The sequence below is a fragment of the Aphis gossypii genome, unplaced genomic scaffold, assembly GCF_020184175.1.
Source record: "Aphis gossypii isolate Hap1 unplaced genomic scaffold, ASM2018417v2 Contig00373, whole genome shotgun sequence".
NCBI lineage: Eukaryota > Metazoa > Arthropoda > Insecta > Hemiptera > Aphididae > Aphis > Aphis gossypii.
In genome coordinates this window covers 46668-69648 of record NW_026083083.1, presented here as the reverse complement: position 1 = coordinate 69648, position 22981 = coordinate 46668, and the positions used below count along the sequence as shown (strand labels likewise).

The following is a 22981-nucleotide window of genomic DNA, read 5'->3' as shown; positions in this document are numbered from 1 at the left end:
ATTATATTGTATTACAAATATATTCGACCTAGTTGTGACTCAGATTATAGTCTGTGGTTGTGATATGAATTAGATTTAATTTGCGATTTACGGGATTTTTACGACTTCGTAGTTCGTAAGTACTTATTCAGAAATAAGTGTAAACATAATGACTGAATTAGTTATAAAATGTTATTTATTTATTATAAATATACTTTCTCAGAATATTATATTTTATCCTCCAAATGGATTATGGATATAAAATGGACATTGAGCCTTTGAGGCTTTAGCTTATTATGTAGATGCCAGACATACAATCGTAAATCGTAAGCGGTGGCAGCAAATACAATAAAATGTATATAGTAAAATTTGGTAACAGCGATTAGAGAAACGTAATAAAACGCATGAATTTATATTATATTACCTATAGATATATAGATATATTATGTATAAAAATTCGAATTTATTTGTTAAAACAACTATATCTCTTTTTATAGAAGTCGTATATTATTGGAAACATATATATTCGATCGAGAACAACTTGGTAATGAAAAAACGTTTTATAGTAATTATTCATAAGTTTCGTCATTTAGAGTATAATAATAAAAAAACAATACATTTCCTATGCTGTACGTTTAAAAACGACATCACTACTGTCCGACGCGCATTCTGGCGGAATGCGATAATTCTTGACCATGTTTTTACGCTTCGTTCGGCCGTGTTCGGCGTCCTTCCTCTAATGTCCATGCTCGGTACTTTCGAAATAATAATCATAATTTAGGTTTGATTTAGAGTGGCGTGATCTCATTATAATAATTTACATATTTATAAAAATATTTCGTTATCGCAGGCGCTGCCCTCTACTATTACTATTATTATTATCGGTCTCAAATAATAAAAAATATAGTCGCACATAATTTACCATCTCTATCAAGCAATATAATCTTACCCTTTCCGTTTCAGTGTGCTTCAACTGAAATTTATAAAATAGAACACTCAATACAAAATAGCAAGTCACTTTTAGAGACAGTACGTAAATCCACTCAATAGCTACAAGTTATATCTGAATAATAAAAAAAAAATGTCATTTGTTAGCTCATTAGATAGTTGTAACGAGAATCGATGAACGAAAGTCATGTAAGTACAAAATAATATGTTTTTTATATAATTTATATTTATTAGTTATATTTTGGAGATGACTAAATACAATATTTTTATTTTGTATAATACTGAACTATGTTGGTTCGGACGGTTCCGAATGTTGGTATGCGCCCAACACTATGGGCCGAAGGACCACTCGGTAATGCCCGAGAACAATGTAAGTACCACAACACGACCAATTATAAGGTGAACGCCGACTAAGTGACCGATAGGCAACCAAATGTACTTATACACCTTATAAATTGCAAGTAGGCAATTCTTGCGCTCGACGACGACACGGAGGAATGGGAAGAGAAATATATATATGAGATAAACAAGGGAAGTAGGATAATATAAGTTAGTTAATGGGGCCGAGGGGCCCTGTGATCGATCCGGTCTGGTGCAATGACCACAGGGGGGAACTATCGATATGGGACGACTTAAAAAGACTTATAATTAAGGCAGGTGAAGGAGGGCTGGAGACTGGTCGGCTGATGACTGATACGACTGGACGACCACACACCACGGCGGGTGCTGGTGGTCTTACGCGGTGACAACCTCAATGGTGCTGACGTGATGGTGGAGCAGCGTCACGCAGTAGTCGGAAGACGCTGGATATGGTGAATAAATCAATGAGGTGATAATATGGTGAAGAAACTTACGAAGTGTGTCGTGGTATGAGGGTGTTTATTTTGTTTCTTCACAGTGAAGATAATCCGTGAGTGATAGATCACGGAAGAATAATGACAATAGTAAATAGTAATACACGTTATTGCGCTCAATGTGACTAACAAAACATCAAAAACAAAAAAACGTACACAAAAGGTACGTAATAAAAAATAATAATAATACAATAAGGGCGTTGGCCGCAGAGTAATAACAATAATAATAATGATAAATTAATAAGAGATAACATATGATAATATACAACGGCAAAGCTGACCAATAATTAAATAATATAATAGAAACACAAAGAAAATAAATATATAGATAGTATAATAATATTAAGATAATTTATAATTATATAATATTATATATATTATATAATATTATAATTTATAATTATAAAAAATCAAGACTCATAAGCATTTCTACATTAATAATGATTTTTTAATTTTTTTATTACAATGTTATCCAAATTTAAAAAATAAAACAAGTTTATTTTTATTTATATTTAATATATATTTTTTTAATTTAAAATTTTATTCTACGGGCATTGAGTTCAGCGAATTCGGTAATAATATTGTCAAAATTGATTGTCAAACCAATTCATGCTCCATAGATGAATAGCAAGTGAGTTTAATCATTCTTGACTCGTTGTGGATCTCTGCCACGTCTTCAGTGAATTTCCCAAGTTACTAAAAGACCTTTCTGCTTCTGCTACAGTTACCGGGATAGTACAAAATATTCGGAGACTAATACACACGTTTACAAAAATTGTTTGCACATTTTTTGTGTAAATGGAATTTAATAGTTCGAGTGGTTTTTTTGAAATATTGAAGAATATATAGTTTTCAGATGTAAAATTTCTTGACACATACTTTCAGATAAATCAGATTTGTATTTTTGTACAAGTGGTTTTGTTTTCATTTCTAATTCTTCATTTGTCAGCAATAAAAAGTTTAATAATGGCTAAAATATGTTACAAATATTTTTGATCGCTTGAAATCGATGTTCTAAGTCTGAAAGAATAAAGTCAATTGTGTAGTAAATCACATCATTTCTAAATACCGTTTCAGGTTCAGTATTTTCAGAAGTTTCATCAATAAATGTTTTTTTCTTTTTATTCGTCTAGTATTATCTCCGAAATGTTGAACTATTTGCATTTCTTTAGCTACTTGTTGCGTTTCTAATAAAATTTGGGGCCAGCTATCTCGTATATTTTGTAGGTCATTTTTCAAATCTGATAGCAAGTTAATTTCTACATCTACTGATATTCCTCTTTTTTGTGTAATAAAATTTCTTAGATCAATACACGATAATATTTTATACCAAAACGAAGACATAATCAAGCTTTTAAACGAAGTGAAATATTTTTTCATTGATTTAGCTTCACTGTGATTTTTTTCTGGAAGTGTTTTACCAAGTTCATTTATTACACGATCCAATGCATTTATGATACTAGGTAATTGTTTTGAAATGGGATGAATTGCATGAATATGTGAACTCCATCGAGTGTTTGATTGTGAATGCAATGAATTCCCTATTTCATCTTTTAAAATACTCCACCTAGCTGGACTTGAACTAAAAAATACATATAACTGTTGTATGTAACCAAAATAAGTTACAACTTTAGGACAGATTTTAGCAGCATTAACAACCAATAAGATTAAGTGAATGAGCGGCGCATGGTAAGTATAAAGCCAAGTCATTTTTTTCGAGTAAAAGCGATTGCTCTCCTTTTATTTTCCCGGACATATTGGCTTCATTGTCGTAGCCTTGCCCCCTACAATCCATAAGTGGAATTTTATAATTTTCAAGTCTAAAAATTAATTGATTGGCAATGCCTTTTCCAGTTTTTTCATTGAAATTTATGAATTCAATAAATCGTTCATAAATGTTGAATATTTCAGTTTTTTCATTTTGTGAAACATATCTTAATATTAAAACATTTTGCTCTTGGTGAGAAACATCTGGGGTAGCGTCTGCAATAATTGAATAATAAATTGCATTCTCACGTTGTTTTAAAATAGTTTTCATAACTTTATAACTACACAAAGAAATAAACTCATTTTGACTTTTCCATAATAAACGATGAGCACTACCTTTCATTGATTCACCTTTTATTTGGGATTGTTTTATCATAGTTAAATGTTTTCGAGTTATTTCATCATATTTGCCTAGAAGTTCTAAAACACCCAAGAAATTTCCATTATGTATATCACCAATTGTAGAATTATCTCCTTGAAATGACAAACCTCTTGATCCCAAAAATAAAGTAACATCGAGTAACCTACGTAAAATAGCTTTCCATTTGTTAGCCTCGCACTTGATTTGTTTTTGAAGAGTATAATCAACGCCTTGACCTATCAGTGACTGTTGTAAAATTTTCCATTCTAAAAATAAATTCCCGTGAACCTTACTATTTTTGTGAGTAGGAAGTTTTGAGTACAATTTTTTCCATGTTGTTTTATGAGAACAATAACCTTCTCTTTTAGCTAATACACTAATAGTATTTGAAGTTTCGGTTAAATTTGTGTGAAATAAAATACAAGGTAAACAGTGTAAAAATTGTTTAGTCTCACTCCAAATTAACCAATCTTGAGGAAACGATTCGTGATTATTTGATGGTTTTGTATAAAGCATAAATTTACTAAAAGACTTACCATTTATATCTTTTGGCATATAGGTACTTTACGAAATCGACTAGTTCTGGAAATTTTGGTGCACAACAAACAATCATACCACGAACTGACCTAGAAACTGTAGTAGGCCACATTCCAGGGTCCTTCAAATACAGATATGCCACTAATGTCGGTGAAATTAATTTTTTTGGTTCACTTTCACATGAATTAGAATCAGTGTTACTTGTAGAGTCAATATTAGTTTCGTCTGGGTCGAAAATTGCCACATAGTCTGGATGTGGCATAGACGAATCGTTATTAACAAGCACTTCAGTCTTCGATGTTAATTTAAAAAAATTTGTGATAGAAATACGACCCTTTACTTCTTTAGCATCTTTTTCTAATTTTTCTTTGCGTTTCAGAGCACCTGATTTATGCTTATACATTGTATAAATTATTATAAAGAATTATTATAAAAAGAAACAAATAAATTCACGGATTCGGATTTCGATAAACACGACACGATGTATTGCGCAATACTGATTAAATCTAGCCAACGAGCTGGAATACTAGGTATTAAAGTCTAATAAAAGATAATAATAATCTAATATCGTTTACAATCGATAAAGAAGACGTAAACTGCAATCACGATAATTTCTAGGTAATCAATGGTTTACAATCATTAATCAGTGACTAAATATATATATATTTATATTTCATAAAATGTTATTTTACAATATTATTGAATATAAAATAAATATTTCTACAACATTTACAAAAATTACAAATACAATTTCAACGGGCCCACGGGCCCTTAAAATAGCCGGGCCCCTGTAACTCAAGGTCCATCAGCCCCCCATGTGGGGGCCCTGGGTGGGCAGCTACATCTCCAACTACTTATTGGAAGATTTCACCATCAGTCGCTTATATTAAAATATTAAACAATGATGTGAAGATTAGATAAAGGGGTTCGCTGATTCTGAAAGAGATACCATTTTTTAAAATATGTATTACCTATATTGTAATAGAATCAGTTACTGTCTCAGATAAGAGATATTTTTTTAAGTTAAGTTTCGTCAAAACATGACTTGGAAGCTCAATGTATAACCATTTGTAAGCATTGTTGGCCTTGTTAGCCATAAGTATTGAACAAAAATCTGTCTACAATATGAAAACCAAGTAGATAGGAGTATGGAATTGTAAAAAGAACTTGATAATTTATTGCAGGGGCGCCGTTTGGGGGGGGGAGCAATGTGTCTTTTGGCGACCCTATTTTTTCATGTACTATATAATATGGCCTGGTCTTACAAGTTACAAAATCCAAAAAATTACCTTGATAGGTAAAATAATGGTCACAAGTTAAACCATTAATTTCATAATATAAATAAATTTGGTCGTATTATTGATATAATAAAATAAAACATATCGCTTATAAGTCATAAGTAGGTTTAGGTATAGCAATATTAATGTATAGTGTAATAAAATTATAATTTAAAATAGAATATTCCATAATCAATGGTAAGAGACACTAAGAGTATTTTTAGAATAGAATAATTATTGCTGGCGGTGCTCAGCATGGCGAGTTACTTCGATATCTAAATATACTATAAAAATAAATATTGATCTTCGTGATTCGGTAGTGCTCTGCGTCTGCAAGGGAAATTGGAAAGTGAGTGGGGATTATCGTTATCGACTGCAGTATGATCTACGAGACACATCGATGGAATTATGACTATAACCACAGAATAGTTATAAATAATTAATAATAATAATATTATTATTAATAATTTTTCTGTGCTATGATTATGATCACGAAAGACTAATAATTATCCGTGGTTATTGATTTCGTTCTGAACTGTTCAATAAAATATTATAAATTTTTCATTATTTAATTATTTTAATAATAATGGGAAAAGTTAATACACAAAAAAGAAAAAGTGGTACTACTCGACTTCAAGAAAAAAATAAAAAACTCTTGCTGGTCAGAAATTGACAAAATGTTTGCGAAGTTCCAAACCAACGCCAATAATAAAGTAAGTTCAAAAGTTTAAATAATAGATTAAAAATCCTATTGTATTATGAGTTATGACCATTATTTATAAACCCTACAATTTAAAAATTGTATACATATTTTTAAAAAATAAAATGTGATTGAAGCATGCATGGCATAGTAATTAGTAATTATTTATCATCATTGGGCAAATATTATATTATATTAATTATTAAATATGGATAAATTATTATTGAATTTTAACCTATTATCTTTTTAATTAGTCAAATTACAGTAAGGAGTTAGGAGTTACCTTTTTTATGTAGTAAATACCTTATTAAGTAATAGTTAATTTCTGGTATTATAATATTATTACTACCATAGGCAGTAGGTAGGTAGTTTAATAAATGTTGAATCAAATTTAAAGTACCAATTGAAACTACATCCCTAAATGCAATTTATGAATTTTATGTAAAGGTATTTTCAATAATCTCTATAAAACAAATATTAGTATGATAAAGAAAATTTAAGAATTTTTTTTTTATTTTTATTATTGTCTAAATAAATTTGTTCTTGTATGGTGTTAAAACGTGTTAATGTTTTCTAGAATTACTAGCAATAATATTTATTTTAGGCTAATAACCAGGTATGTGAAGATAGTCATCAAAGTACAGTGAATGATGTACTACCAATTGAAACTACATGTCAAAATTAAAATAATGAATTTTATCCAAAGGTATTAAAAGCATTTTAATTTGTACAGTAAATAACAAAAAAATAGTTTTTCTTTTATTAATTAATTTGAATAATTTACTGTTGTAATCTTCATTGTTTAATTACTATTCAGGTTATCGATATTTCCCAATCTAAAGAAGAAAACCCCAATCAGCCTGTATTGAATGTTTTTCCACGTGATATAAATAATCGTTCATTTCATGTGAAGTTTTATGGAATGTATCGTTGGATTGAATACTCAATTTCAAAAAATGAAGTTTTTTGTTTCGCATGTAGACATTTTTCTTATAGTAAGAGTGCTAGAGGCCAAAATGATTATTCTGTTGTTTTTATTAATCAGGGTTTTAAAAACTATAAAAAAAATTCAATGAGTTTTAATAAACATGAATTAAGTGAAAGACATAAATCAAGTATTGAGAAATGGAATTTATATTTAAATGTACAGTTAAATCAAAAATCAGTTGCATATGAATTAATCCATTCAAGAAATAAAGAAATAGCTGAAAATCGGAAATAAGTACATTTTTACTGAAAGCAACATTGTTTTTTAAGTAAGCGTGGGTTAGTTTTTCGAGGCCACGATGAAGCAGCCACTTCATTCAATAGAGGTAATTTAATGGATCTTATTGAAATGTTTGGTGATGAAAAGTTAAAAAAACAAATGCAATCAAAAGTGAAATATGGTCATTACACATCTCATTCAGTACAAAATGAATTGATTAGTGTAGTTGCAAGATGTACAAGAGAAATCATATTGAGTAAAGTTTCTAATATTGGTGCTTTTAAAATATTAGTTGATGAAACAAAAGATTCCAGCAAAAAAGAACAGTTGAGTTTTCTAATTCGATTTTGTGACAATGACTTTAATGTTCATGAAAAAGCATTAGGGTGCAATCATATGGAAAAATGTGATGCAAAGTCTTTATGTGATACAATTCTAAGATTGGTTGGAGAAAATAATCTTGATTTACACAAATGTATAGCTCAGTGCTATGATGGAGCATCAGTCATGAGTAGTTTATTTTCTGGTGTACAAAAGAGGGTAGCAGAAGTTGTTCCACATGCCATTTATGTGCATTGTTATGCTCATCGCCTTAACCTTTGCTTAATTAATACAATTCAAGATGTAAAGCCAGTAGTAGATTTTTTGACACCATTCAAGGACTTTATAAATATTTAATGAATTGTCATACCAGGTATGAGTTGTTTATCCCTTTCAGCTCTAACTTACACATTTGTGTAGTGTATGATAATGCAATACACTTAATAGCCTTAAATTATTTGTACAATAATATAACTTTGGTACTGACCTACAAATTTGTGTAGGTAAATCAATATTGTCCTAAAAACCTGAGATATACCAAGTGCTTATAACACTTAAATATATTATAATACATCATTATAGTATTGTAGGCTTGTAAACCATTATTAAAAATATTATTTGTTGATTAGGTTAGCAGAAAACATACCAACACATTTGTGTAGGTTAGGTATCAATAAATGTAATAAATAATTATTAAGATAATATATTTTTATACACCAATATAACCATACTTTTATTTCTTAAATAACATATTACAATTTGAATTTGTTTTATAGAATAAAAACCAAAAAAAAAATAAGTCATCTCGACTTTAACATAATTATTTAACTTTTAATTTTAAAACTTATAAAAAACAGTAAGTACCTATACTGAGTTAATTTTTAGTTTGAAAAATCTATTATATATGAGACTATATTTTATTTATTTTTATGAAAACTAGTAAAGCAGTTGTTTTTTGCTGTAAGGCATAAATAAATATTACATTTTGTACATATTACTCTTGTTCTACTTTTGCAATTCTTCATCTTGCAGTTCCTAGCTGTTGATAATTTACTTACTTCGGGCCAATGTTCAAATCCGTCTTTTACCTTTGTTGTTGGTGGAACTGGAGCTCTATAATTTTGTGGCCTATATAGTTTTTGAGGAACTTCTTCAGTATCTGACGAACTGGATTCTTCAGGTAACGAACGTTTTTTTACAGTTGTAGATAGCCATTCTTGAGCAACAGACATTTTAAAGTTCATAAGGTCCAAGATTTCTTTTTTAGGTAGTCGCATTTTTTCAGCATCTTCACGGTACTCCATCCACGCGTTCACTATACTTAAATCGATAAAATGTAATGCCACTTTTAGGGTCCATTTTTTGGTTTTTACCCATGTTCGATAACATTCAATCTGTTGATCACATACGTCAACTCCACCCATATATTCATTATATGATTTTACAATAGCTGGACAAGGAACTTCAATTTCTTTGCTTTCTGTCTTACTCCATCTCTTTACCGTAACATGTGACTCTACTCCTGTTATAGTAGATAGTAAAGTAACACATTTGCTATCTTTCCATTTAACTGCTGTAATTTTGTTATCACCTCTAGTGAACTCTTTCCAGGCACTTCTTTCAAATTTTTTGTCCTGACTAAAATGAACATTTTTAAGCCGATTTGACATTATTGTACCTGTAGTCATTAATTTTTTGCTTATCAATCGATCCATTAACGACACAGTAGTAAAATATCGATCAAAAAATAAAACTGATCCTTCGGGGATAGTTTGAGATAAATGAATGACATCCGCAGGTCCTAGTCCCAACGTTTTATCTTGAAACGGTGTTTCGGCACCTTGATATATTTCAAAATCTAAAACTTTGCCTTTGGACGTTGTAATAACAAAATTTTTTAAACCTGTAGGTCGGGGTTTATTTTTTACGTACTGCCTGTTGGGACATCGACCTGTAAAAGGTATCATCTGCTCGTCGATTAAATAACAGCCAACCGAACGTGATATACTCCTACAAGCGTTACGAACTTGGTCGACAATTGGTTGAAGTTTCCAAAGTTTACTATTATTATCGGTTGGACGTTATTTATATCAACATAGTGTAGACAAGTACGTAAAATTAAAAATCTGTCCCTAGTTATAGCTTGAGAAATACAATTCAAACCATAACTTCTATTCCAGTACATACGAAGTCGGGAGTACTTTAGTATGCTAATCATTGAATGAACGCCATATAATATTTTAATTTCATCAGCTGTTGTTTTAAGTTCTTTGCCCATTTTATTTAAAGCGTACATATTGGTGTATAATGCAGCGTTTTCAAAATGTTGATTTGATAGATATTTTTGAACATAAGTCAGAGGTGAGGGAATATTAATTGGTAAGTGAGGTCCATATGTATTATATCCTGGCAACAGTATTCCAGTAAATGGTTTTTGTGACCAACCCATGTTTACTTCTACTACATTTTGTACAAGAGAATCGCCTATTGCATGTTCAGGGACCGACATAATTGGTATTTCAATTTGATTAGGAATAATGATTGGTACATTACCATTATGTATACTTTGATCACAATCTCCATCTGAATCTGAAAAATCAGATTCCCCGACATTTTGTGATGTTTTGTGCTTCCAAGTACGATCAGCATCTGAATCATCTCCACTCTCACATTCAAAATCTGAATCACTTAATGTAGCCATCAATTCAATAAAACTTGTACTTAACTTTGCAAGACGCATAGTTAATATTTAAATTAAAATTCAATAAAATCAAAAAATATTAAAAATTATTATGACACCTACTTAACACATAAGCCGAACACGCACAAATGTGTAGGTCAACAATACAACGTTATTTCGGCGCGAATGGTGAACAACAACTAATGTCTTATAGAAAAATTAAAAACATCGTAAGATTTTAATTTAAATCGATATGTATTACGATAAGATATGTTAAATACGAGTTATTTATAACCATCGAAAATTGACTATATTTGGACTGTATAAATGAGAAATTAAAAAAAAAAAAAGCGGGCAAGTGGGTACCGTTCTGCTGTACATTAGGGTGTGGGGTTGACCTCGGACTAGGGTAGGTTAAATTTGAATGCAATGATATGTATCATTGTATACGAAAAACGATTCTGAACGAAGATGATTTGTCAGTCTAGAATATATTATATTTAAATATTGTCATATATTTTATTTTGAAACAAATATTTTATTTTTCAATTATGACGCATTTGCATTTGGCAAGGTTAATCAATTTTTCCAAAAACATTGCATGTAGGTAGTTATCATAATTCACATAGATAATATCTATGATAATTCATAATACCTTATATTATCATAGATATACCTGGTATACCATATAATCACATATAATATTGTACACAGCCAAGGTTTATAGATTATAATCTATAAGCCTTGCACAGCTGCTGCAGCTGCTGGTATAGATAATAAACTTTATCAATATCTGTGATATTTTGTGTTTTGTTTACATTCCGTATGTTGACATTGTTGGTTGATAACGGTTTTTAAAATTGTATTTCTATTATGAATTAACCATGTATTAATTGTAATCGTTTTAAATTAATATGATTCTACATCGTGTTGATTCCTTGTGTAACAATTACATATTGACATCAAGACGAGCCATTTCCTAAAGATTTCATTAATGTAAGTTTAATAAGTACCTATCACATTAAATTACTTAATATTTACTTTTAATTATGTATTTTGTTTATTGTTTAGATATTACTAATGGCTGAATTGTATCATCAAATGTGCATATTATTATAGAGTGTAACCAAGCTCAGCTGGTGTTATACTCAGTTAACTGTAGTACAAATTATTATTTGCCTCTCAACTGGTAGACTTTAGTAAGAGGTATTGCAAATAAATTTGACTAGATTACTATGGACTATTTACAATATTAATAATTCAAATTAAATCATTAAATAAAGAATTTTTTTTAATATTTTATTATATTTCATAAAATTAACAGTGGATTAATACATTTGTTTAATTTTAAGGTCAATAGATACAGAATTGTATAAAAGTTTCGTATCATACAGTACATTGTGTAATGATAAATTCTTTATAAGATTCATAGTTCTTAGTACATCAACAATATCAACTAATAAAAATGTTTGCATTGTTAAACCGAAAGAAAGCCATTGAAAGATTCATGTACTTTCAACTGTTAAATTGATTAAATATTTTGAATCTGTAAACAATAACAAATTTAATGTAATAAATTAGTATAAGCATATATAATAAGTGGCTTTTTAAATATTTACTTTTTACCTTTAATGTATTATATGTATTATAATATATTCAATAAATTGTTAGTATTCGAGTTGTATCATAGTTAAATGTACAATGTAAAATAATATGAAGTATTATGAATAAATAAATTTAAATAAAATCTGATTATTTATTTTTAGTCACTGTATATTATAATTATTTACTTGGCACAAAATTACAAAATATCATGTCCTAAACAATTTAAATTATGTATGGAAAATAACATCTTATTATACAGGCTTAAGTCATCTAAATACTTAACTGTGGAAGATAGGATTTGCTGTAGAACTGATATTCTATAAGTTATTAAAATATGTTATGATCCTAGGCGAATACATAATAAATGTTGATAATCTTAAGACCGCACAATTAAAATTGTAGTTTGTATTTGGAGGATTGAATACAAACATACATAGTATAAGGTATTAAGGTCAGAAGTGAGGATAATAATATATAGTTCAATATTATTTAGATAAATATAAAATCTAGGTTTCTGCTTATGTTAAAAAATAACAATTATTATAAGGTTAGTGCCCTCACACTTTTTATCCAGGCTTGGGACTGGCAACTTATACATATTATTATGTACCTAAGTGAATAGTTGGCGGTTTACACGTTTTTTTTTTTAATCCAATAACAGTCAGATTGTATACAGGTTAAGTTTATAATTTATTTTTAGCTGTGTTATGTTTTTTTACCAATTGGAGAATATTTTTACAATCTTTTTAGAATGATAACATATACATCCTTGCTGTTGTTTGACCATCTTTTTTCTGCAACTGTTGTGTCATTAGCGCAAACCCAATTGGAAGTTCCTTGTCTCAGGTATGCAATGTAAGGCCAGAGCTCGTGTTTTCTCCCATATGTAATATTGCAGCTTGAGTTTTGTATTGTGCTCCAGCAATTTCCAAAATAGAGGTGGGTACGCCACTAAGTTTTAGCTCTGTTATCTTTTTGGGAAAAAATTGACCATTTACAAATGTTGGAATAAATAGTTTTAGTTGAATTACTATATACTCATTTGCCTCTATTATCTGATGTTTATCTTCAGAACCTCCGATGTTATTACAATTATTGCATTTGTAATCATCTAATGTATTCCAAACATTTTGATTTGTTGAAAATAATGTTTGCAAAGTTTGTGATCTGTGCTGTGGAATCTCAAAATGTAGAATCAAACTTGTAGGTGCATAGTTGGCCGTTGTATGATTACAAGTATTGCAACGAATAGTATACAATTCTTGAAATCCAAATAAAGATTCAAATATAGGTCTACTACGGTCCATAAGTGCTTCTAAAAATTCTATACAATCTTGTTGCTGTTGCAGAGTATATAATATTGTCTCGTTGTCCAAATATTCTCTGATTGTTCGAGTATCACATGACCCACTGTTACTTGTATATTCGTGTAAGCTATGTTGAAGTGTTGGTCCGAGTTGATTATTGCGAATTTCATTTACAAGAGATTGGCAATTAAAAAGAACCTGTATGACAGAATTAGCATAAAATGATACACCATCAATGTTAGTAAAGCCACAAAATATACTACTTGATGTTATGTCAACTTTATTCTTAATACTTGATATTTTTATTGTTTTTGGATTTTTTGACACAGTTGCATTATCACTTATTGTTTCTAATAATGAATCTAACCTTATGTTGCAATTTTCTGGAACTTTGAGAGTATTACTATTGACCTGAATAAATTGAATATCATTAATTACGGTATTATAATCAACTATTTTGGTTGATTTAGTTTTAGTTTCTGGAACCAAAATAGTGTCACTATCAACCTGTATAAACTCAATATCGTCCAACTTATTATTATTATTCAGGACCTTAGTTGATTTAATCAATTTTTTAGATTTCTCTACAGGAAATCCATCGATTGCAGGAACGTTTGGTTTAATAAAATTGTTTTTGACTTCTTCTTGTACAATTTGGTCATCAACAGTCTCAGAATATTTTTCTATTTCCTTGAAAGTATCTATGTCCATAACCAGAACAGGTCTGTGATCACTTATAAGGGACTCGTACACCAAAGCTGCAATGTCAACATTTGTAATGACATTGTCGATGGTTGTTCCGTGATCTGTAGTAATACCGTCAACCAATATTTTGTAATTGAAATGTTTTAATATTTGAACTAGTTGTTTTGGCGGTTTGTTGAAGTTTACATTGAAATCACCAATAAAGATAACATTGTTTTTGGTGGAAGCTACCGTTTCAATGAAATCACAAAGCTTCTGTACAGGAAAATTTGGCGATGAATATATCCCAATATAGGTAATATTTTCCATGATGACTTCAATTGCTTCTAAGTGTGTGTTTTTCTTTTGATCTTGAAGCAATGTTGTGCTGCAGATTATTTCTTTATGATTAATGGATTCTCCAACAAAACAAATTGAACCACTTTTACCATTTGCATGTATACTGTCTATTCTACAGCATTCAGTATGGTTCTTAATGGTATATGTGTCAGATGATTTTGAACCAATTTCTTGGAAGAACATTATTTTAGATTGTAAAAGAACGATATCCGCATTAATGTGAGCTTCATATTTTTTTAAAGACCTTATATTTTGTGACATGCAGGAGAGTGGCATGTTGTGTGTCATAATTCTAGAAAAGCATGGAAAAAGAGCACAACTTGGTGTCCTGAGTCTGCACATTTCATGTTATCATAATGTTTTCAGAAGGTTTTGGTGGCTTTGCAGGAAAGTAATCTATACGCAAACCTTGAGCAGAAGTTGCTCGACTACATCCTACATATAACATATTGCACTTCAAGAATTTTTGGGGTATATGAAATGCTACAGATTGATATGTGGCACCTTGACTTTTGTGTACCGTCAATGCCAAAGCTTCCACTAAAGGCAATTGCATTCTAGTTACTTTATGGTATTCTACATTACCGAGTTGAAATTCTAATTTTCTAATTTCAATTGGTGTCCACTTGCACATATCATCTGTGTGTTCACCTTCGGGTTTTAGTTTATTTTTTATCTTCTGTCTGGTTAGTGACCTCACATCTGGCTCATCAAACTTGATCCAAACTCTTTTTGCAACTTCTTTATCTCCTGCAGTCTGTCCTTTGTTTATTTGCATGAGTTCTCCGATTACACCGTTCACTATGCCGTCTTCGTTGAAATGTTTGCTATCACCATGTATTTAGCTGTTTCTTTTAAAACTAACCTTAAAGCTAAACCCATAGTCTTTTGTCGTGGCAGTTTCTTGGCAGATTCAATATCTGATCGTTTTGCAGACGTATCAATGGCTTCGGATATGAAACGAACTTGATTCATAGAGTTAAGCACTCTCCTGTTCATTTCGTCGACTTCGTTATTAGTAGCCCAAAGATGCATTACTTGTGGTTAAAAAGTAATGTCTAGGTGGGTTATAAGATTTTGAAAATATTTTACATCAGCTTCCTCCAACTGTCCTCTGGCCAACTTTGTTAACATCATTGCAAATTGTTTGTCATCTTTTTGGCGCATTATTTCAGTCAACTCATAAAACTTGAATGTTTCCCAAATAGATTTAATCGATAACATTTCTACAGCACTTGGAAATTTAGACAATATTTCCTCAAAACTATCGTACAATGGTGTTGCTAATACCGGTGCTAATTGAAAGAAATCGCCAAACACTATTACATTTATGTCCTATTTTTTTCAGTTGTTCTTTAACCGATAAATCAGTAGAAGACTTAAGATTTTCAACAATGTCTCTCATTAGTTTTGATATTCCACGTTGGCTTTTTCCAATATACTCGATTACATATCTAACACAAGAATAAAGTCCAATATGAACTGTATATCCATGTTAGATTGCCATAACGGAAATAATTTTTCATTGAATCCAGAAACCATTCGTTGTTTTATTGTACTTTTTAGAAAAACTGTTGGCCGTCTGATAACAGTTCGAATAATGGATTTATATTCATTAACATATTTAATTGACAATTTTTGTAAAATGTCTTCTAATGATGGATCTGAAGATGAATCACTGTCCTTGAAGTCCCTGAGGTATTGCAGAAGTTTTTCATATTGTAATGTACGAATTTTTCTTGTGATCGGATTACTTATGTCTTCTGTTAGCGGAGTCAATATACAGGTTTCATTCATTGGCGGATATGGTATGTTGAAGCGACACTTTTTCATTTGTTTGTCTTTGTCAGTTCTATAACAAGTGTGTGTATGGCTATGAGTATTTTTATGCAAATACTCATGGGCCGGACTGCCATCGTCTACCATACACGTAATGTATTTGTTGATAAGTGTTACACATGCACCAAAAGTTTCTGGTTTGGCTGGATCGAAAACAGGTGCATTGTCTAACCACAATAGCATGTGTACATGTGGACTGCCCCTATGTTGATATTCGACACGATAAAAGAAATGTTTCACACTGTGCTCTTTGAAAATAACATTTTTGGACTTGATCAATTTAAAAAGTGCTCTAAACCTATGATCAAAATAAGTAGCACAAACAACTGGGTCTTGTCGAATTAAATCTGATTTTTGTGCATAAGTTAGGACAGTATCATCAGACAAAGTTTATACAAAATCTTTAACAGATCAGTCCAAGTTGATTAACTAGGGCTAAATGTTAAGAATAATGTCGGTTGACCTTCTTGACGCACCATGGCAAAAACATTTTTTCTCATCGCTGCAAGATATGAAGGTGAATTTTGTACGTTGTGTAACATTCGGTATCCTTGATCGTTATCTATCATTTTGTTTAGAACAGCTGGATTTGCTACGTCATTCGCAGTTGTGTTTCCTTTTTTGTTTTTTCGTAAAACAATTTGCACATTGCTTGCAATGAGTTTTTGAACTAATACTTTGCATTTAAAAAACAAGTTAAATGAGTCCGATGCAAACCTTCGATCTACATTCAGCAGTTCAGACCTTACTACTTTTGAGTAATTTTTTAAAGGTGATTTATTTGTACGTGGATGCCCACCAAATAAATCAGGAAAAGCTTTTTCCTCTGCATGGTCATTAATAAGAATAGATAACGGTTTTATGCCTTCGCCTGGTGCAAAAGAAACAAAATCACAGTTTTCAATCATCGTGTCCATTGATCCCGGATTGATTGGTTCAATATTTGTGTCTTCATCGTCTGTTTCTTCACTTTCGTAATCTGAGCTGTTTTCCAAACTTTTTGTTGTTTCTGACACATGCGCCAGCAAATCTTTGTCTATTTCAGCACCTTTATATAGAGGTTTTTTAATCAAATCATTCAATGCTGATACTACGCTTTGGCAAAATAGATGTAGTCTTAGTCAGATCTATTGGAACATTGATAACGTTACCTTTAATTTTTAGCTGTCCATCACTGCGAAGACATTTGAATATTTTTATAAACGGTAATCTAAGGGAAACCATTTGCTTTTCTATTTGATTTAATTGCGTAACTGAAGACAGAACACTGTTTAACTCATAACCATTTCCTATGTACAACGGAGGAACTTTGGATTTTTTTATATGTGGAAGACAACTGGAACATATCGTCACAGTATTCTTGGCATCACTTGGAATTGACATCCCCAATCGACTGAAGATATCAGAGTTGCATTTATTGACACTGGATGGGAAACGTAATCTATGACACGAATAACATTTTTCTGATTAACCTTGAGACCTTTTCAAAATATATTCAGATATCAAAACATCTTCCTTCTGCCTAGTTTCGTTTAATTTTTGCCGTTCTCTTTTTTTATAAGATATTGAATTTGGTGCTTTCTTTTTAGTAGATACATTTTAACATAGGCTACTATCTGATGGTAATCTTCGCTTTCTCATGTTGAATTTGATATGTTTTTTTGAAAGCTGGATTTTCCATTCGTTTCAATCTGTTCTTCACACTGGCAACCTTGTTTGCATTTTTTATAACTGGATCTTGCAATCGTATCAACATGCTCTTACGACTGGCGATCTGGTTGGCTTTTTTAACATCTGGATCTTGCAGTCGTTTCAACATGCTCTTACGACTGGCAATCTGGTTTGCTTTTTTAACATCCGGATCTTGCAGTCGTTTCAACATGCTCTTATGGCTGGCGATCTGATTAGCTTTCTTTAAAACTGGGTCTTTCAATCGTTTTATTGTACTTTTTAAATTTAACAATTTTCTTTGATTTGTAGCAACAATATCATCAGACTCACGGCTTAATTGTTTTCTCAATTTATCCTTTTCAAGTTCTTGCAAATGATGAACAATGTTTTCGCGTGATATTTTTATTGCTTCTTTTTTTATTTTGTGTACGTTTACTCGGACGTCCCATTTTATGAAAAAAAAAATATATATATATATAAGACAAAAATAAATAAATAAAAATAAACTTACAGCTAAAAAAAACCTTAATACTAAAAGTTAAAAAAAAAAAAAAACAACAACAACAACAACTGCTACAGTTACTTGTTACAGGTACTTGTACCTGTTTTACAAAATTAGCTGATAATTAAGAGTATATAATATTATAAAATAATTAACTTGAAAATTACTTTAACACAAGTCACAATCACAGAAATCCAATAAATGAATCAAGAAAAAACGAAAATGATCTAAAACAAAATTATAAATGTTACCAAAAAGAAATATATAATAAAAACACCTGAATTTTAGTAGCACCGCTATTATAATATGATAGAGTGTAAGGACACAACCTTAACATATTTGACATTTACAATTAATATAGAAATACATAATAAATTCCTAATTTATTCATTTTCCTTTATTAAATAAAGTAGTTATTTTTTTAAGAGGATACTACCCGTGCATTTGTTGTCTCCGTCATACACACGCCCGACATACCAAAATTTCGTTCACTAGTTTCAATAGTGGACTGTTAATTTTGATATTAGAGTAAATTGACCAATTAAACAATTTTTATATAATAACATTATCTGTGTTTAAGCGTTGGCTTCTATTCTATAGTTTAATTTTCAAGCGGGATATGAGTATTTTTAATTTGTGATATTTCACTGCATACTTGCTAATAGTATGCTTGAAAAAATTGAAAAATCGCCAAAAGCACAGATCATGTTCTTACCTAAAAGTTTGATAATAGGTCAATTTAATCTAATATCAAAACTGACAGCACCAGGGCCGGCGCAAGCAATTTCTTATATGTAGGCAAAGATCAAAATTGCCGCCTCTTATTTTATTATAACTTAAATAGAAAAATGTCATATGAAGGAGTATAGAAATTAAAAAAAACATTTTACACTTGTTAATTATTATATAATAAAAAAGAAATTACTAAATTAATATTACATAGATTGTTTGTAAGTTTGTAAGGTATTACAATAGTTATTACAAAATACAATATTTAGTTTAGTTTTTAAAAATGTATTTTTCTTGCTTTTGATGACGCAAAATCTTGAACTAAATCGTCAATGTCAAGATCATTCGCAATTTGATTTTCAATTGAAATTGTTGCCAATCCAACTAAACGATCCTGTGAAATTTGTGATCTTAAATAGTTTTTGACAATTTTTAATTTTGAAAAGCTTCTTTCAGCTGAAGCTGCAGTTACTGGTAATGTTAATAAAATTCTTAGTGCTATGTATACATTAGGAAATAATTCTATTAATTTCTTTTCACACATAAATTGTAAAATTGCTTTTGGATCATTTTCATTTTTCAAATGTCTTTGTAATGTATTTATTTCTTCACAAAGTTCAACAGAATTTATATCAGAATTTAAACCGTCATTTGAAGAAAGTGCTAACTGAAGATCTTTACAGCATTTCATTAAATATTCATAATTATTGACATTAGAAATATTATAAAAAAATGAAAATAATTACTATGGTCTTCAAGTTGTATAAATCGGTCATTTATTGATTGGAGCATATTGTCTAATATTTGATGAAAAAAATTTATTTTGAAATTCTGTTTAGGATCTGTTATAGGAGTATCACGAGATTCGTAATCAAAATGAGTTTTTCTACGTCGATTTCGAAATTGATTTAACGAAAAACTATCTTGTACACCAAGTTCATTTGCTAAGTTACTTGCTTGTTTAAGTATTTTTTCAAAATTGTCATCACTACGATATTTTTCTAAAAATATTTTGGTATTGTTTATCTGAGTGATTGATTCGATAATATTTAATGATATAGATTGTAATAATTTACTAGTGACATTAATTTCGCATAATAAATCATACCAAATTACTAAACTACATAAAAATTTGAAGCTTATTAATTTTTCAGCTATACCTTTAGCTTCAGAACGACTTCGAACGCCAGTTACACTCGTAAGTGAAGTGTCTTCTGATATTTCTTCCAGTGCATCATAAATTTCAGCAGTTTGAAATTTAATTGGTCGAATAGCGTCTATTCTACTAGACCATCGAGTTGCACTTAATGGTTTTACAGTAAGATTTTTAACATATTTACGAAAAACATCCCATCTCTGTGTTGATGCTGAAAAAAATGTATACATTTCTTGTATAATATCAAAAAATGAAACTGCATCTAAACAACAATTTGCTGAATCGTTCAAAACCAAATTTAAAGAATGTGCATTGCATGGCACGTAAAAAGCTCTTGAATTTAGATTTCAAATTCTGGCTTGAACACCATTTTTATATCCACGCATATTAGCCCCATTGTCGTATCCTTGGCCTCTCATGTCATCTAATGAAATATCTAATTCTCTAAGTTTTTGAAGAATAACTTCAGTCATATTTAAGCCAGTAGTATTGTGTAATTCTATAAAACCAATAAAGTGTTCATTTATAGAAACGTGTTCTATTTTACTTGTGGTTTCATTTTCAGTAGTTGAGACGAATCTAACTATTACAGTCATTTGTTCTGTATGATTTATATCTGGTGTACAATCTAAAATGATTGAATAATATTTTACATTTTTTAATGCAGTTATGATGCGAAATCTTATTTTATTCGCCAATAGTTGAATTACTTCATTTTGGATATCTTTTCCTAAGTAATGACAATGAATTTCTTGAGATGATATTCTTCTTATGTGTTCTTTCATTACTGGATCAAATTTACTTAAAAACTCAATAAATTTTAAGAAGTTACCATTATTGGGAGAATTAAGTTTATCTGATTTTCCCCGAAAAGCCAAATTTTGACTGCTAAGTGTTTTTATCAATTCTATAATTCGCCTAAGTATATTTTTCCAATGTTCTGTCTCAATTTTTAAATTAGCTTCATTGATATTATCGATAGTTTTTCCACGTTTACACCTTGTTTCTAATTCTTTCCAATTTTGATATGCCTTTTTATGAGAAGTTGATGTCTCGTGTCTGTTCAATATATTTGATATATTTTTCCAATCATTATTACCATTGGTTGTAAGAGATACTACTCCAATATTAAACAATTTGCAGCAAAAGCAAAACACAGAATCACTTGATTTGGAATAAATTATCCAAGAACGTTTAATACGTTCTCCATTAGGTAAACGTCGAAAATAGTGAAAAGATGAAAATGATCTACCCCTAGTGTTTATAGGAAATGTTTCCATATTTATTTGACAAGGTTCACATTCTATTAAATAAAGTCTTAATTTTTCATCGATAGATGGCCATTTATTAGGGTCATCAAGATCAAGAGACTTAAAAATGGTGTACTTTTCATCATCACTGCAAGATTTTTCATTTTCAGTATTTTCTTCACTTATAGCACTTATAACAATCTCTTCTTTACTTTCATTGTCACGTTCTTTTTTTTTATTGTTAACTTCACCCATGCTTATATCTTCAATATTTTTATTTCCACAATTTTCTTCACTGTCATCAGTATCATAATCATTAATAACATTTTCTTGACTATTTTGTTGAAAAAATTTCAGTTAACTACCTTTTTGTTTAACTAAATCTGACTCCCTTGCTAGTCTTTTCTTTAAGTATTGCGAACCTGACAATCGTTTACGCTTTTTTATTTCATCGGCCATAATGTCTGAATAAATAATAAAATATAATAAAATATATATACATATTTATGAAATGAAAGCTTATTTAAAATATATATATTTTTAATATGATTAGTAAATTATAACAATTTACTAGTATATTACCAGTAGCGGCTCGTGAGTTAATATTCTGGGGAGACTTAAAATTATTTAACATAAACTCCATACAACAGCGAACAAGAAAAACTAATTATATTACAGTATTACATAGTTAATTAACCACTTGTTAATAAAAAGTCTATTATTTGGTCTTTTTGCATTTTTACAATAATTACAAATATAATAAATATCAGATAGAAGTTGTTATGCCTGTAGTAAACGTGTTCTAATTTATTAAATAAATAAAAATACATTTAATTATGAAGAAGACTAAGGACGGCACTATTTCGCTGTAACGGCGACCGTCGCCGTCGACGAAAAAACTAATATAGCATTTCTATTAAAATAACTATTTATAGGTTTTAGACTTTGTGGCTTTCAATTTATATAATAATAAACAAGTTTGTTCCAAATATACTATTGAATCATTTACGCGCTATAGGTACCTACCAATAATATTTAATGATTTAATTTATGATATTTAAATACTAATTTAACAGTAAATTAAAAATATATTATATTTATATTATTTACCTATTATATAATGAAGTGTCTTGATATATGTATATGTCTTGATTTATAAAAAAATTATATTGCTGAGCTCAATAAACAATGTACCTACACTACACTGAACAGTGAGAGACTACTGAGAGTGAATGAAACACAACAGT

General features: G+C 29.9%; 2 protein-coding genes across 2 annotated transcripts; both read right to left on the bottom strand.

Moving 5' to 3' along the window:
- Nucleotides 1-8684: 8684 nt before the first annotated feature.
- LOC126553929 (piggyBac transposable element-derived protein 3-like) lies at nucleotides 8685-9918 on the bottom strand. Its single transcript, XM_050209043.1, has 2 exons — nucleotides 9010-9918; nucleotides 8685-8690 (listed from the first exon to the last, which is right to left on the bottom strand). The coding sequence occupies exons 1-2, from the start codon at nucleotides 9916-9918 to the stop codon at nucleotides 8685-8687; spliced, it is 915 nt and encodes a 304-aa protein (XP_050065000.1).
- A 10913-nt stretch (nucleotides 9919-20831) lies between these two features.
- Nucleotides 20832-21989, bottom strand: LOC126553928 (zinc finger MYM-type protein 1-like). The gene has a single exon (XM_050209042.1). It carries the CDS (start codon nucleotides 21987-21989, stop codon nucleotides 20832-20834), a length of 1158 nt encoding a protein of 385 aa, XP_050064999.1.
- Between the last annotated feature and the right edge of the window lie 992 nt (nucleotides 21990-22981).

Bases quoted from the DNA above. Each gene is read 5' to 3' on its own strand.
- LOC126553929 (XM_050209043.1), bottom strand. From the start codon at position 9,918: ATGATACCTTTTACAGGTCGATGTCCCAACAGGCAGTACGTAAAAAAT.
- LOC126553928 (XM_050209042.1), bottom strand. From the start codon at position 21,989: ATGGGTGAAGTTAACAATAAAAAAAAAGAACGTGACAATGAAAGTAAA.